The sequence below is a fragment of the Fusarium odoratissimum genome (genome assembly GCF_000260195.1).
Source record: "Fusarium odoratissimum NRRL 54006 unplaced genomic scaffold supercont1.32, whole genome shotgun sequence".
Taxonomy (NCBI): domain Eukaryota; kingdom Fungi; phylum Ascomycota; class Sordariomycetes; order Hypocreales; family Nectriaceae; genus Fusarium; species Fusarium odoratissimum.
In genome coordinates, this window is record NW_022158716.1 from 72987 (window position 1) to 89689 (window position 16703).

General features: G+C 45.0%; 6 protein-coding genes across 6 annotated transcripts; 2 read left to right on the top strand and 4 right to left on the bottom strand.

The window, feature by feature from the left end:
* Nucleotides 1-2243: 2243 nt before the first annotated feature.
* Nucleotides 2244-3308, bottom strand: FOIG_13266 (actin, gamma; the record flags this gene model as incomplete). Its single annotated transcript, XM_031214416.1, has 2 exons — nucleotides 2244-2474; nucleotides 2541-3308. 2 exons carry the CDS (start codon nucleotides 3306-3308, stop codon nucleotides 2244-2246), a joined length of 999 nt encoding a protein of 332 aa, XP_031055787.1.
* Nucleotides 3309-4771: 1463 nt separating this feature from the next.
* Nucleotides 4772-6187, bottom strand: FOIG_13267 (uncharacterized protein; the record flags this gene model as incomplete). Its single annotated transcript, XM_031214417.1, has 1 exon — nucleotides 4772-6187. One exon carries the CDS (start codon nucleotides 6185-6187, stop codon nucleotides 4772-4774), a length of 1416 nt encoding a protein of 471 aa, XP_031055788.1.
* A 384-nt stretch (nucleotides 6188-6571) lies between these two features.
* Nucleotides 6572-8774, bottom strand: FOIG_13268 (uncharacterized protein; the record flags this gene model as incomplete). Its single annotated transcript, XM_031214418.1, has 6 exons — nucleotides 6572-6992; nucleotides 7052-7296; nucleotides 7349-7783; nucleotides 7851-8146; nucleotides 8245-8663; nucleotides 8734-8774. 6 exons carry the CDS (start codon nucleotides 8772-8774, stop codon nucleotides 6572-6574), a joined length of 1857 nt encoding a protein of 618 aa, XP_031055789.1.
* A 1080-nt stretch (nucleotides 8775-9854) lies between these two features.
* FOIG_13269 (uncharacterized protein) lies at nucleotides 9855-10433 on the top strand (the record flags this gene model as incomplete). The annotated part of the gene is made up of 2 exons (XM_031214419.1): nucleotides 9855-10144; nucleotides 10325-10433. The coding sequence occupies 2 exons, from the start codon at nucleotides 9855-9857 to the stop codon at nucleotides 10431-10433; spliced, it is 399 nt and encodes a 132-aa protein (XP_031055790.1).
* A 1510-nt stretch (nucleotides 10434-11943) lies between these two features.
* On the top strand, nucleotides 11944-12992 carry FOIG_13270 (uncharacterized protein; the record flags this gene model as incomplete). The annotated part of the gene is made up of 4 exons (XM_031214420.1): nucleotides 11944-11970; nucleotides 12024-12055; nucleotides 12152-12556; nucleotides 12611-12992. The coding sequence occupies 4 exons, from the start codon at nucleotides 11944-11946 to the stop codon at nucleotides 12990-12992; spliced, it is 846 nt and encodes a 281-aa protein (XP_031055791.1).
* A 700-nt stretch (nucleotides 12993-13692) lies between these two features.
* FOIG_13271 (uncharacterized protein) lies at nucleotides 13693-16687 on the bottom strand (the record flags this gene model as incomplete). Its single annotated transcript, XM_031214421.1, has 6 exons — nucleotides 13693-13912; nucleotides 13967-14058; nucleotides 14117-14731; nucleotides 14788-14876; nucleotides 15007-16429; nucleotides 16460-16687. 6 exons carry the CDS (start codon nucleotides 16685-16687, stop codon nucleotides 13693-13695), a joined length of 2667 nt encoding a protein of 888 aa, XP_031055792.1.
* Nucleotides 16688-16703: the final 16 nt, after the last annotated feature.

Here is a 16703-nt window from a genome sequence, read left to right on the forward strand (position 1 = left end):
GGTATACTACTATATATTATAATACTACTATAATAGTATATAAGTATAATATAATTCTATCTTAAATTCTTAGAAATTATTTAATTTAAAGGAATAGATTATAGTTTAATTTATTTTTAACTTAGATTTATAAGGATTCCTCTTATAATTATATTTTATAAAAGAAATAGCTAATTCCCTGCTTATAGATTATAATAAGCTACTTATTAGTAAGTATTAGGCTTATAATTTTATTAAATAATAACTAGAGCTAAAGATATATATCTTTTAGAGATATAACTATTAAAAAGCTAAATATAAAGATTTAATTATTATTTATAGCTAGTTTAGGCTTATATAAAATATAATTATAAAGTATAATATTTAATTAGATAATATCTAGAACTTTAATAAGATTAGCTTTATAATAGGCCTTATAATAGCTAGAATTATAATTATAAGCTTAAAAAGGTAAAAAAGACTAAAATTAATATAACCTAAAAATTAGAAATAAATTATAGTAATTTAGGTAATTAATATAAAAGGCTAAGTAATTATACTATTTATTATTAATTTAGGCTAATATTACCTTATTAATTAATACTAAGAAAGTAACCTCTTACCTAATTAGGTTATTATAATAAGTTAAAATAGGTAAATAAATAATAAGCTAGGTCTTAAGTAGCTAAAGTACTTTAATTAATTTATAACTAATAGATTAACTAATCCCTATTATCTCTTAATCCTTAATAATTATAAAAGCTATTACTCTGCTGATTTTAAGAGATATTATTAGAAGTATAAGATTATTATACTTTATATACCTACTTATATATCTTACCTACTCTAGCCTCTTAATATTAGGTATTTTATAATATTAAAAAAGGCTTATAATTAAGAAATAAAGTATTTAATTAGATACTTTATAACTTATATTTCTAAGACTAAGTTCTTTTTAGCCTTTTATATTACTTTTAAGGTTACTTTTATAAAAAGTAATATCTAAGGGGGATTTAAAGGAGCTAGAATTACTTCTCTTAACCTAGAAATTATAATCTTAAAGCTTAATATATAGCTATAGATTTTAACTCCTCCTAAGAAGGTTAGCTAACCTTTAACCCCTTAGGCTTTAAAGACCCTAAATATAATATAAAAAACTAAATCTTAATTTAAATATATTACTAGATAAATTAGAAGATATTATAATAGCTCTTTAAAGTTAATTCTTAATACCTTTAACTATCTTTCTAAGAGGGCTAAGGCAGTTATATATAAGGTAGCCTTATTAATAGCTAAGAATAAAGAACTTTAATAAGTAAATAAGATATTAAGCTAATACTAAAGGGTAAAAAGGATAAGATTATAGAAAGAAGGGATAATAATAATATAATAAGTATCTTAAGTAATTAATCTAATAGATATTAATATATAGGTAGTAGCCAAATTATTAAGAAGTAGTAGTTAAGGAAGATTAATTAGATTAGGCATTAGGCGTTATAGTATCTGCAGTAAGACTAGGTATAATATAAGGACCTATTAGGAGGATATTTAGGCCTTAGGAGAAGAGTATAATAAGTAGTTTTAATTAATTAGATAGGTTATAGTAATCTTATTATCTATATAATAAAATTAATAGGGATTTTTAGGTCACTCGCTTAACTAGGTTACTTGCTTATTAACCACATTATTAGAAGCAGATTATTAAGTTAGATAAGTTAGGGAAAGCTCTATAGGTATTTATTTAAGCCCAGAGCATAATGAAATCAGAGCGAACATTCAAAATGTTGAAAGTTTCTATAGGAAGAAAAGAAATAACAAAACATATCTAGTAATACATCCTTGCACAGTATAAGAAACGACTAACTAGTATTTAAGACATGCTTTTCTCTCGTTGTAGGTTCCTACTGCTGTAAGTAAATAAGTCATACTAACTCAATAATAACAATAATTGCGAGGGACAGAATTGTCATCAGTCAGTATATTATCTGCGACCAGAGTAGTTAACAGCATGCTAGTTCAACCAATTACCCCCAGACACAGCTCTTTTGAAAAGTCTTTCGACTTCTAACTGCAAAGCATCATGAAACACTCCCCTGTCTATACTGTATCTGAACATACTGTTCAGAGCGCGGGCTTCACCGTCCTTGACTCGGTAGCATTCGTAGTATTTCCCTTTCTGCTCGACCCATTTAATCATCTTGGCTCCCCATTACTGGCTTGGTTATTGTTTCTGCCTGGGACTCGTGATGGCAGCAATCATGGCGCTAAAAGCATTTGCGGTGAACAATAGACGGGCCACTCTCATCATACTCCTGTTTGGTAACCCACATCTGCTGAAATGTCGAAAGCGATGCGAGAATAGAACCTCCGATCCAAACCGAATATTTCCTTTCAGGAGGAGCTACAACCTTGACCTTCATAGATGAAGGAGCCAGGGCAACAATCTCCTTCTGCATCCGATCGGCGATACCAGGGTACATGGTTGTGCCTCCAGACTAAGATCACAAGTCAGTGACTTGGTTTTCTTCACCTTTGAACTCATCAGGTAGGTGGAGCTATACCATGATTAGGTTACCATAAAGGTCTTTTCGAATATCAACGTCGCTCTTCATGATTGCATTGAAGGTTGTCATATGGATACCGCCCGATTCTAAGCCGATAACGCCAGGCTGGAAGAGGGCTTCGGGAGCTCGGAAACGTTCATTGCCGATTGTAAGCACCTGGCCATCTGGTAACTCGTACGTCTTTTCTAACGCCGAGCTTTTCGCTGCTGTCTCGACTTCTTGCTCAAAGTCTAAAGCGACGTAACATAGCTTTTCTTTGATATCACGAACAATCTCGCGTTCAGCAGTAGTCGAAAACGTATATCCACGCTCTGTTAATAGCTTCATAAGATAGTCAGTTAAGTCCCGGCCGGCCATGTCGATACGAGAGATAGCATGTGGGATGGCAAAGCCTTCGTAGATTGGAACGACGTGAGTAACTCCGTCGCCAGAATCAAAGACAATACCAGTCGTGCGGCCCGATGCATAGAGAGAAAGGACGGCTTGAATGGAAACGTAGAAAGCTGGCGAATTAAATGTTTCAAAGAAGATTTGCGTCATCTTCTCTCTATTCGACTTGGGGTTAATTGGGGCTTCAGTCAAAAGAGCAGGGTGTTCTTCGGGAGCTACGCGGAGCTCGTTGTAGAATGTATGATGCCAAATCTTTTCCATATCATCCCAGTTGGTAACTATACCATGTTCAATAGGGTACCGAAGCGTGAGGATACCGCGCTTAGACTCTGCTTCATCTCCGACATAGGAATCTTTCTGGCCCATCCCGATCATGATTCTATTATAGTAAGAGCACATGGTTAGCTCTAGACATCACGTCTCAGGAATCGAAAGGCTTGATCATTTCTGGTCAAGCATGTGACCCTTTCTCATCCTTCATCGAAAAATATTACGCGGCATGAGGGATGTATGCTTACCCATGATGGCGAGGGCGCCCGACAATTGATGCTATACTATGATCAGTGACGGCATCAACAAAGCAGACTGGGTTTTGGGCTGAGGTCAAGAATGTAAGATAGCAGATAACCATGTTGGATTGTGAAGGATCTGGGAATAACGTACGGAACACAGCACGGGGGGCATCGTCCCCTGCGAAGCCCGCTTTACACATGCCTGACCTGAAAGAGAATGATCAGTCCCCAAGAGTCGAATAATATCAGCTGACGTAAGCTGATAGCGACATACCCATTGTCGAGGACGAGAGCTGCGGCATCATCTAGAAGTAATGATGAGTAAGGATATGCGGTCTAAGAAGCCGCATCCTGAACTAAGGTATGGCTGTTACTAGACTCACCATCCATTGCAAAGACGTGAACAAGAAGTCAAGATGTACAGTTTGCTGAATGAAGAGAGTGATGTATAAGGAAATTTGGCGTGAAGACCGAATCTGATGACAGAAGCCGTAAAGATCCCACCAGATAAATACGCACAGCGGTAAGTAAAGGGTAGAGAGAGCGGTAATACCAACAAACGCGCCTTGGGTAATACCCTTTTGTATTATGGACATTCCCCTATTCCCCTTTTCGCTTCGCAGTTGCGAGCAAGGATGTCGAATCGTGAACCGTCCACATTTCGGAGTGTCGGTCACCGCGGATCCGCGGCAGTTACGTATCAGTGATCACATAACGGACACATCGACGGAGCAGATATGAATGGAGGGAAACTCATAGTGTTCAACTTGATGCAGACTAGTATGTTTCTGGTATCTCACCGAAGGGATCGGCTAATAATACTGTGCACTGTTGGCGAGGCGCGACAATACATCCGGCGAGCATTAGCTGGAAGCATGTAGTACCTTTTCGCCACCACCATCACCAGGGATAACTATCCCCACAGTAAACTTGACTGAATAACTCCATAGAGCCTCAAATGAGCCGTAGCAACCTGGAATAACGAGGTCGCGCCATAGTCGCCATGGATACATCGTTGGTCTGCTACAACATTATACATATTTTCAATGAGTATCTTCCTACAACATGTTATGGTCATGGTCAAAGGCAGGGTATGTTTTTCACATTTAGAGAGAGACCTTAGGCGGCATTTACATTATTTCGTTATCCAGGGAAGCGAATGCTTTAGGACTGATCAATACTTGATACTATACCTCAGCTGTGGAAGACTGTCTTCAGCGTCATAAAGTTTGCAATTTATTGGTAAGAAACTAATATCATTTCTAGGCGGTATAAGAGTTAAATGATAAGAACAAAGCTTTCAGGTGATCCAAAAGTACGAATGGCTCATTGTTCTCCTACCAGGCTTTGCCACAACCTATCCGTCTTGAGGGCTTCCAGATGCTCTGCCTTGAGCATGACAACCACTTCAACAAGATTCTGAGAATGAGACGCGGACTTGGCTCTCCTGCGAGGCAGGATAATGCACACTCCATCTGCTGCGCTAAAAGGGAAGCGGACAAAGTCGGGCCGCCCAAGCTCTGAGCCCCAGTTCATCTGATACAAATCTAGATCGGCCCAGCTGGTGATCGTGACATCCCTATGGTTGAAAAGGTCCCACCCAGGGAATATTGTGGTGCAGTCCCCGGCCTGTCTGCCTAGTTCGTAAACATTGGCAATATGCTGCGAGTTGATCTTGGTTGGGGCAAACGATTGAGCGATAGTATTGCATACTTCTGCACAATCACGGACAGTCGCTGCAGCGTTTTTCAGAGTGTCAAAAGGTTGTTCAGCTGAAGCGTACAGAACAAGGTTACCGATGTAGGGGTTGTCTGGCGGGGAGAAGCTGGGACCAATTCGCCGACGGCCATTGACAGCCATAACCAGCCGGCTTGAGGTGAGAGATAAGGTGTTTTCTTCATGCTGTGCCCGAATGCGCGTGATGAAAGACCATAAAAGTGCACAAAGCACAGTATTGGCGGAAGGGGGCGTTTCTAGGAGAGGGGCCAAAACCTGTTTGTAGGCATCCAGATGATCAGTTGGTATCGTAAACATCTGAGAAGCGAAGGACGGGAAGCTCGCTGGCATGGCTGGAGGAATAGGAGAGTATTCAGGGAGCAACCTGAATAGCTGCTCCGTACCCTTAGAAGATGCCTCACTAATCTGAGAAGCAAGTGCTTCAGAAATACGAGAAAGCCTGGTACCACCAGACGGCGATGTAGACGATCCACGTGTGGTTGTTTCCTGAGCCCAAATCTTGAGTACTTCGGAGAAACCCGCCGCGTCAACTGCGTGGTGATGCATGCAAACACATAGTCCAAGTCCTTGGCCATCTTTGAAGCGAAAGATACTTGCTCCAAAAACAGAAGAATCGTCGCTTCCAGGTAATGCGCCAAGTGGCCAGACATCTTCTGGAATGGTGGTAGAGTGCATCGCGTGAACCTCTAGGCTTGACATTGGTTCGTCAATTGAGCCACATTCAATGATCTGCGGGGAGTCTAAATTTGAGGAGTAATAGACTGCCCCATGGGCAGCCTGTTTGTCGCCATCGCCAGTGGAACGAACCTGTCCAGATATCCACGGTATTTTCTCTGTGGTAGCATTCAGACCAGACTGAAGTCGTTGAGAGACCACGTTAAAGGGCTCGGAAGTCCGAAAAGCCAGAAGCACACGAATGTAATTCTTAGGCATCAAAGCATCCAATGCAGTGAGGGGCTCGATGCCCAGGTTGTCGACATCTGATACTGGTGAGGAATGCGACATTTTAAAGGGCTTGCGAGCAGGATCAGGAGGGAGTGTTGATAATGATGTATAAGTTGTTATTCTATGTAGAAGGCTATTAATTATTTATGCCTTCCTTATACTCTTCTCTGCCATCCTCATTTATAGAAGCATGGTCCGGCCTCGGTTCAAACGCGGGATGGCGTGGAACCGCGCTCCCCGTGCCTCCGGCAAGGGCAAGACAAGCTGACTCGGGTAGAGAACCCACAATTGGACATCGGCCCGATACCACGAAAGGAACTCATTGGATATAGTGTACCCATGATCTGGTGGATTCATCTGACAGACTTTAGAAGATTTTGAAACTGCCAATGCGATTTTAAATATCCTTAATTAGACTGGAGACAATTTTAAAAGTCCTCTGAACTATTCCGGGACTCCTCTTAAAGTTTCCGTCTCATCAGTAGTCCAGCTACCCAGCATAGATGCAAAGCTGTAAGATTCATGGTTGGTAAGCTGCTCTATCATATTGGCTCCAAAGAATCCTTCGAACGGCTCCAGGCCAAATTGGGATACTGAATGCGTTTCGGTGAAGGCTTGAAGAGCGTCTCTTGCCTGGCTGTGTGAGGCAGCGCTATTCATTCGCGCTTCAATCAGTGCCCTTGCGAGTCGAGCGAACGTGGAGCAGACCTTGAAGAGGGCTTGGCAGGCGTGTGATACTCCGGAAATCCTCTCCAAGACAGCTACCATATGGTCTAGAAGGCAAACATCTTCCATGCCATTATCAGCTTCAATAGCGTGAAGAAAAATGACAATGAATGGGTTCAATGATGACTGGTGGAGGACCCTTTAGTTACATGGGTTAGTAGTTGAGAATAGCAACGACAAGAGATTTGGGGAACTGACCAGCTCGCGTAGTCGGATTCCGAGACCAAGCCAGGGCTGTCGATAGTCTGATAGCTGGAAAAGCAGATGAGATGACTTTGTAGTCCGGCCCGAGCGGCTTCGACACATTTCGGACTGATACCTGATTCTTCATCCGTGGTCGGTGCCTTAATCAGGATCAAAGTCAAGGTAGAGTAATACATGACATCCCAGCTTTTCCTGGAGAGTTCGAATACCTCCTGGTCTTTCATCTGGGTTGAGTCAAGCTAAGTCAAGTCAGTGAGGCATTGTGCAGCGGAAACAAAACAAAGAGCTTACTTTGCCCAAGTCAATATACCAGGATTGCATCTTGTCCGAAAGCTTTTTGACAGCTTGCTCGTGCTGGACGCGAGAGGAATGACGTGCAATCAACGAATAAAGGTGGCCATAAACCTCACCTTGAATCTTGGCGAACTTGATTCCCAAGATGAATAGCTCGTCCCAGGCTTTGTAAGAAGCATCAGGAGAAACTCTTGGATACCAGGCATCTACCTCAGTGTCTTGTAGATACGACGGACGACCTTGAAGGAGGGACATATTCTTGTCGGTGATGTAAATAAACCAGAAGGCACGGCGCATTTGGTCTGCTCTCCGAGCTTGGTGACTCCCATATGTTGCCTCTTGACAATAGCCGAGCATACGGCAATGGCTAGCGGCGGCAGCTAAGAGCGTACAGCATAGGAATGGCTTCCCTTCTTCTTGTGCCTTGGTCATCTACGTTTTGTCCAGTATGTGAGCATACGACTTGAGCTGGAATGAGACTGTGGCGTTGATTACTCACCCCTAGAGCCAGACTGAAAACGTTCTCAAAGCAAGGCATGGCCAAAGTCTGGTAAGTTTCAATTCCACGACCGAAATTTCTCTCGCAGGTGGAAATGTGCGCCTTCAGATCATGCTCCCGTGCTAGCGGACTCTGAAGGAGGACATATTCTTTTAGCACACAATACATGACCCCGTACATACTGGTAGCTTGGCCGAGCGACAGAGGAGCTGCAGTGTAGTATGCCTGCTGACACAAGGTCTCGAATAATGATGGGTCGTTGATGAGAAACGAGCATAAGAAGATCGGTCGTTTTACTGGAGATGTTAGTGACAACACCGGTTGCTGGCTCATGAACCTTGTTGCGCAATCTTTCTTGCGAATAGAAAGGAGAGGAAGTGAACGGGTATCCTACCCTTGAGTTGTTGAAGCACGGCAACTACGAGCCCGGTTGGCAGTAGTTCCATTTCCGGATGGTGCTTTGACGTGATACTTGAAGAGAGTTGGTAATCCTTGGAAAGAGCCGGCATGTCCAAGGGTTGAAGGTGGTCATTCAATTGTCGAGATATGGTATCCAAGTCGTATTGGCTGTCAATATTGCTGGCCGCGATACTGGACCTAGAGATATCATTTGCCTGCACAGACTGGTCACTGAAAGACGAACCACCTAGGTAAACACCCGGATCATCTACCCTGAACGACTCATGCTGACTAGTCTGGATGGAAGCAGCAGACGATGCAGGGCCAGTCGTCGAGTCAGGCGTAGCATTTGCGCTGTTGGGCTGGGTCTCAGTTGTTGAAAGGCGATCACAGAGATATTTGACTCGCTCCTCGCTGAATGGACATTAGCCAAGGGGGGGGGTTGGGATGTCTGATACGTCATACAGCTGCGTTATTCTATCACGCTTGGGTGGCACGTCCGCTCTCGGATAGACTGTTTGGCATGTGAGGTTGGCAGTGCGGCAGTTGGAGCAAGGGGTGGAGCGATCGCATCGGATCTCAATAGGTCAGTAAGGGCTATGGAGAGAAGAGACATGTCATGTCGATGCAATTCATTGCCATGCCATGCCATGCCATGTGATTCTGGTCCATACCTTGCGCATGCGGCATGCTTCACACTACAAAACAGTTAGCTAAGCCTGTTGCCGCTTTACGTAGCATGATGATGCTGTTCTCGCCCCCTACCGCTCGAGAAACCTGGGCCAGTCTTCTTCGGCGTTGCTGGAGGGTTTCTTCGGTCTCCATTGTCCGTCTCGGCCTCAAGTGAGTTCCGTGGGATGTCGATGAAAAATCGTCTTGCCAGTGCGTGCAGTGGCGGAGGTATGAGCGAGCGGTCGATGTTTCGGAACTTTAAAGGGCCACGGAGCCACGGAGCCACGGAACGCGCGGCTCCGCGTTCCGTGGCGTAGCGCGGTGTGGCGTGGCTAGGCAATAAGGTAGTTTAGAGCAGATCTCTGCTCTGACTAGGATGACTCGGGGCAGCCGGTATCAGCGCCATTGTTGGATCCGACACGGTAGTACGGACATTTCGGGCCCATGGTAGCGAGACAGCAAGGACAGCGTACGTGCTGTGACTACAGTAACTCCATCAGACATACTTTTACCGCCCTAAATATGGGGTGACTCACAAGCAATCAGCCACTATAAATACAGCCTACCAATTCAGTTGCCCTAGTACGTCAAGTATGCCATTCCAGTGCATTATTCACCGTCTTCTGCCAATACCACGATATCGTCCCACGGTGTACTTGTTTGTATGCGCCCGACTCTACGCTCTCCCGTGCGATGACTTTGGTTTTGATGACCATCCAGCTAATTTAAACCGCCATTGATTCACTACCGCATCATTTCAAGCAACCAACTGGGCCAGACTTTTATCAGCACACAAATCAGGAAGCTATGTCGGTACGTGCTTCGTCTGTCAAGCTCTATGAAATCTTGCCCTAACAAGTATCGCCACCAGATTCCTTCCGGGTAAAAAACGTCACTCTATCCATCAAGTGTGTCGATCTACAGGCGGACACGATGGTTATCTTTCTCAGAGCAAATGCTGAAAAACCTAGTGTGCAAATCCACGACGAATGCATTACCGCAGTCAACGAATTGCGGTCTCGAAGAGATGCGAATAAACCCCGCTACGTCATTTACAAAATCTCTGATAACGGCCAGAGTGTCGTCGTGGATGAGACCTCGTCAGACAAAAACTATGAAGCATTCCTGAATAAGCTTGCATCCGCCACTGACGACAAGGGTAAGCCTGCCCCTCGCTATGCTGCCTACGATGTCGAATATGACCTTGGAGAGGAGGGGAAAAGGTGAGTTTAGTATCCCGAACCAAGAAAATTCTGCTTCTGCTAACCTTATTCGGAATTTCAACTGCCTTTATCTCCTGGGTTCCTTCGGGTACATCAATCAAGGTATGTTGAACACTTGATCGGCCTTTCCTTCGTTCTCTGACAGAATATTCAGTCTCGAATGGTCTACGCAAGTACTAGAGAGCAGCTGAACAAGGCGCTTAATCTGCCTGTGTCGATACATGCCGACGATCTTGATGATATTGAGTGGCATAGTGTCGTCCAGCGCGTGAGTCGAGGAAGGGTATAATATTCCATGCGTACTGATACCTGTGGTAACGATTATATTCCTGGCGTGAGAGCCTTGAAAATCGCCTGGGCGCGTAGTCTTCAATCGATACGTTTGTTGGCTGAAGGTTGTCTTGGGTATGGAGACGAGTGTTATCATTTGTAACCCTGTGAAGGTACTCGCATTGAGCAACGTGTTCTATTACATAAGCTTTATCATCACAGCATGTCCACTCATTCAACTTTTGATTGACTCGGAGTACTTGGACCCCAGCAACGTGAGGCCCAGTTTGCAGGCCTCGTTAGTGATAAGCTGGGTGTGCTCTCCGGAACTGACCAAGCCATGCTTTCTGATACCTTGGAATTGATTATTAGGAACGCCATTTGCGCCATGTGAGCCGAGAGAATTATCGCGGATCGACTTATTAACCACCCAAATTTCCATAGCCAAGAGCAATTGATTGGGCACTCAGACTTCATCAACACGTGCCATGATATTGCAAACCTGGAGCTGGGTAGTCGCTGATGCACCAAGAACATCAGGCATACTATTGTTTACTTGCTATATTTGCCCTCAAGCTATTGCTACTGTAGCTACCCGGATAAATATGGCGAATCAGCTAGTCAACTCATCCATGATATCCGGCTCTACTCAATATCCTCTTCCGATTCACGCCTATGGCTACGGAGAATCGGCCACGTGGTCAATGACTGTACACTCCAAGACTCCAAATTAAATATTACAGATAACTATAAGAGAATAAATTAATTTATTCTTTAGACACGATTTAAAGTATTTAATATGCCCTAAGATTTCCCTTATTCTATACGCGCCACGTCGGATAGATAGACTTTCAATCTGATTAACGCAGGTTTCATAAGTTATTATGTTACATCGAAGAAAGCCGTTAACATAAAACCTAATTAGGTCCTTTGGAATACCATCTTGAGCATTAGGAAGTGTACCAGGGTAAAAAACAGTTAAAAGTCTATGAATGTTTCTTGGCTATTGCTTGATCAGTCTGATAAGTAAAATTATGTCATAACGCCAGAGTATGAGAACTCTGAGACAGCATCTGTGAATCCAACAACGCACTATCCATAAGCGACTCTGATAATTACAAGACTGATCTGAAAGCCGATGCGAAACTGGTGATGAAATCACAATAGGAATTTTATATAATAGAACTGACTCATGTTGCATTATTACATACCTACCCAGAAGAACAATTAATATCTAAAATTAGGAGCTCGCTCTACCTGCGTTGCCCCTGAAAAAAAACAGGGGCTATAGAGACTATTGAATCTGCTAGCTACATCTGTTCAAGTAGCGCGCCCTAAAGTCAATAGTTCCAGCTCGCCTTTCAGCTCTCGAGGAAGCTTAACGTGATGATAAGAGAATAATTCGCTCTTTCGTCTCTTTTATTTTCTTTGTCTTTACTTACCACATTTCAGTCACTCATTTTTAATTCCAGTCGCTCTTTATAAGTCTGTTCACGATGCGTGTCACTACTACCCTTGGTTCACTAATCATGGGCGTGGGCCTCTGCGCCGCTCGCGTGAGTGCTCTAAAACGCCCCCTATCGTCGCAAGTGGAAGCTTACAGTTTTAGGCTTGTGTCCCCCATCCTCGGCCAACAACATCGTCGTTCAGCAGCGAAATTGGCACTACAACGGCTGGAGGGTCGGCCACAACGACTGCTTCTCAAGAGACTCTAAGCGTCACTGATTCCGAGTCAAGCATTGAGTCATCTGTTACCGTCGAAACTTCTACAGCCAACTCTGCCACTACAGAACTGGAGACGACTACTTCTGGCTTAACCTCTCAAGAGACTTTGAGTGTCACTGAGTCTCAGACCAGTGTCGAATCTGCTGCCACTACGACCGATGGTATCAGCTCTTTTACCACCAGCCTTGCGACTACGACTGCTGTCACTTCCCAAGAGACCGAGACCTCTACAACAGCCGACGAAGCCACAAGCACAACAATCGAAGCCACTACGACTACAGCTGGCCCTCCCGTGATTACTAACCTCGTTGAGAATGGTGGTTTCGAAGACTCTACCATCGATCCTTGGGTGGTAGAAGGAGCCTCTCCGGAAGTCTTCAGTAGCCCGTTTTTCTGCGCCGAGGGTAGCAAGTGTCTGTGCGTATTACTAGAATTCTAAAACACTGATCGATTCGTACTAATATACCGCAGGCAATTGCCTGGAAACCTTGATAATTCCGCCAGGGTCTGCCAGCGCGTTGCAGTTGAGGCGGGCTTCGAGTACACTTTCAAAGCGCAGGTCAGCCAGAACTGCATCAAAGAGTATGGTTCAAACACACTCACCTGCGATGATAATATTAATACAGCTGAACTGTCCATTGATGGAGTATTCGACTCTGGTGCAGATGGCATTGTCGGGTATAATACCTACAAAGACTTTACTTACACCTTCTCATATGTCGACCCAAGCATTGATTCTACTGATCTTTGCATTACTATCACGCAGAACCAAGGCCTTAGCCCCGTCTTTTACCTTGATGGCGTTTCTTTCACGCGTGGGAAAGCTGTGCCTATTCCTGACCCAACGGAGTAAGGGTCCACAACAACATAAACATTGACCAGGCTGGACAAGTTTAATTCTCTTGGAGGTATGAAGGCACGCATGGTTAGCAGTCTGAAGCTGGTCAAACTATCAATTTTCTCTGCCGAGTCAAGCTCCTGCACGTCATATCACACCACGCTTAATACCAGTTGCCTACACTTCTTGCCCCGTCTGCTGGCTCCATTCTTCACAATTACGGTAAATAAATTTAATAGGAGATACATATTTCCCGAGCAAGTCAAACATATAGCAAATCTAGTGGCTTAAAGGCATACCCCTTCCCATTCTGCGCTAGCAGTACGTAAGGCGATTATAGTATCTAGAATTCCTATTTAATAGGTAATAGTAGCAGTATAGTTAATAAATCAATTACCATTAAATTTAAGAAGGAATAGAATGCTAAGAAAGATAGTAATACTATAGGTAATAGTATCATTATTTACTATAGTAAAGAGAAGAAGACGAGAGGGCAAAGAAAGAAAATAGAAATGAGATCAGTGGAGTCGGTATCATAGTAGTATAAAAACAGGGAAGTTTGGCATCTAGTTGACTCTAGGAGTCATACTATTTAACCCTTACTATACCTACATCTTGGACCAGCTTTTAAACCCAGGACGCACTAGGTGGAACGGGCGCTGCTGCAAACGAATGGTTCAAAACTCAATACACTTCTATACTACATTATATAAGCTCAACCGTGATTATTGCATCCCGTCACATAGTCAATCTTGAGTGTGCAACCATACTTATACTCGACCTTTCCACATTTCTTACAGGAACCGTCTTTACGAATCATTTGGTACCAATCCCACATGTCATAACCTTTCATCTCACAGCCCTCACCTTCGAGAAAGACACCACAGCCAATTCCATCAGATTTACCCCAACAATTTCCATTGAGGTGGTCCTTCCTAGTAATAGGTCAGTGATGCTTCCGTGTAATGCCACGATTGGCTCCAACCTACTCTGTGCTATACTCAAAAGGGGGATCGGTTTCTCGGCGAAGATAGTTAACCGCGTGGTCGCAGTCCTTGAGCCTGAGAAGCGGGCCGCTACACTGTTACTTGTGAGGATCTCCATTGTGAATGCGTAGCGGTGGGCGTTGTTAAACTTACAAGTTTGCTTCCCTTGCAGTCGTACTTTGGCTCAAATGGCGGGAGAGGAATCAGAGTCGGACGAGTTGGAGGAGGTGGAGGTTTAGGAGGAGCAGACGGGGTTGGCGATGGTTTGACGGTTTTACAACTAGTGTTCTCGGGTGGAGGAGTCCAGACGGCGTATCCAATGCGAGCTTGATGATCGAGCATGATTTCGTAAATGACCAAACTGGCGATCATTTCATGCAGTGCGATCTGAGGGTGAAAGACTCGACCGTACCCATCTGGAATCAGGTAATCAAAAATACCTGCACGCGCAGCGAGCGCCTTCTTTGCCTCATCGCCATCATGATGAAGCTCAGCGTTGGGATCTAGAAGGCGCGTGATTTGCCCGAGAATGAGCATATCACCATAAAAGGTCCCGTTGAGTTCGCCGCCGCCAGTGCCGCGCTTCCATGGGCTTGTGCCTGCTGGATCCCAGGAGTTGAGTTCGTAAAACATCAGTCCCTTCCTGGTGTTGCTTTCACTGGTCGACTCATCGACTCCTGCCTCGCAGAACCTGCCGCCGTATTTGCCGACGTATTGATCGTAGTTGATGAATTTGACAGAATCGCCTGCTCGGTCAACTGCTTCTTCCTAGAATGGAGTATCAGTACGGGTGTAGACATGGTCATGGTGGAGAGTAAACAAACAAGTTTTTGATTCATCTCGTCAACCAAGCTGTTGAACTCAAAACGATGAAAGGTCGTCAAGTACTGTGGTGGTTGCGCGAAGTTCGCCGCTGCATAGATCCATGTCGTCCAGGTAACCTTGTCGCAGTCAGGCGTGATCGTAGCGAGCACAAGCACGGTCTTGTGTTACAAGGTTAGATTCCGCGTAGTATCAAGACAAGCTCCATAGGGTCAACCTACCACTTCCTTCTTTCAAAGCGTCGAATATACTTCCAAGTCTGTCTCCGGCACCGATGCCAGCCGAGTAAGAATCCCCAATAGCAGCAAGCTTTTTGATATTCAATCGGTCGTCCGGGATGTCGTCGTCCCTATCTTCCATGTCCCATAACATGCCATCATACACGCACTTGATCTTTTTGTCGTCAGACACATTCCAGCAGCCGTCAGGGCAAGTATCTTCAAGAGCAGGAACAGTACCGCCCCTGCTATCCGGCTCGTCAGAAGAATCCTGCAGCTTACCGAATCCTGGATCTTGACCCGGCGCCCAGCCTGCGTCATCGCCTACAGCATCCGTCAAACCGCAACGATTGAAAAAGGTTTCTCCGCGGTTAGTAAACGTGGACATGATGGAGTGTAGGTCTGCTCTGCCGTCTCCATCGAGGTCAGGAAAGTATTGGCAGGTCCCTGCCCAAGAACCCGAGTACTGTTTTCCGCTCTTCAGGAACCACCAATTGCTACCGCCGGTATTCATCTTGCCTCTGTTGATGTAGACGGTGGCATCGCCGGTGTACTTGTCGACCCAGATCAAGTCGTCTCCGCCACGTCCGTTGACATTGCCGAAGCGAATGTTGGCGCGGTTGATACTTTCTGCCTTCTTGAACTGTTCAATTTTCTCCCAGGAACCATCGCTGTTGTGAGTCCAGCCGTAGAATCGTCCGTCTGGCTGAATGCAGATATAGTCCGACATCTTGTTGTTTGAGATGTCGGCAAATCTGACCGGAAGATCGTGTATGCCAACCCCTCTCTTTTCCGGACAGTTCAAGACTGGGGCAGGATCGGCAAGGTAGGTCCAGGTGAACTCCCCTGTCTTCTTGTAGTTGTTCAGCCAGACAGAAATCTTATTGTTGTTGTCTGGATTAACCCATGCGATATCGCACGCACCATCATCATTCCAGTCGACCAGATGGAGGTCCCTGCGGTCCAAATTCCTTCCAGGGCGCCAGAGTTCCTTGGGCGAGCCCCAGAAATAGTCATCGCTACCGCGGACCGATTTCTTCCCCAAGTTGGGCCAGACCATCATCTTGCCTGATGGTCGAGTCCAAACGTAATCTTGTCGTCCATCCGCAACACCGTGCATGTTGCAGTACTTGTTGCCATCTGCTTTGAGCTTGGTGGAACCGCCCCCAGTGTTTTTCCAAACTCTCATATTAAACTTGAACTTGCCGTTGGGTTGCTTGGTTGATTGGAGATAGATATAGTCTACTTTAGGTAGAAGTCCAAAGCCCGCCTCGCCATAGATCCTGGCGAAGTGGATTCTACTTCGATTGGTAGCTCCAACACCAGCATGGGTTGGTCCAGAAGAGGCACCTTTCCAGAACCCCTGCCTCCAGGCGACGTTGAGACCATCCCCTGGCTTCCCTTTCTTGCAGCTTCGCGAGTTGGTCTAAGTCGTTGTGGCACCCGTCTCATTCACCCATAGCCAATCGTCACGCCCATCGCCGTTGATGTCCTCGAAACGAACACCACGTATGTCACCCATGCACTTTGCGGAGAAACGCAAGCCGAGGGGCTGCCAGGTGGGAGTATCACTGGTACCTGAGTTCCTCCAAGCACGAACGTTTCCACCGTTGTCGATGATCATGTAGTCAGCTCTACCATCCCCGTCGATATCACCCCATCTGGCACGGTTCACATTCGACATGCACAGGCTCTAGAAG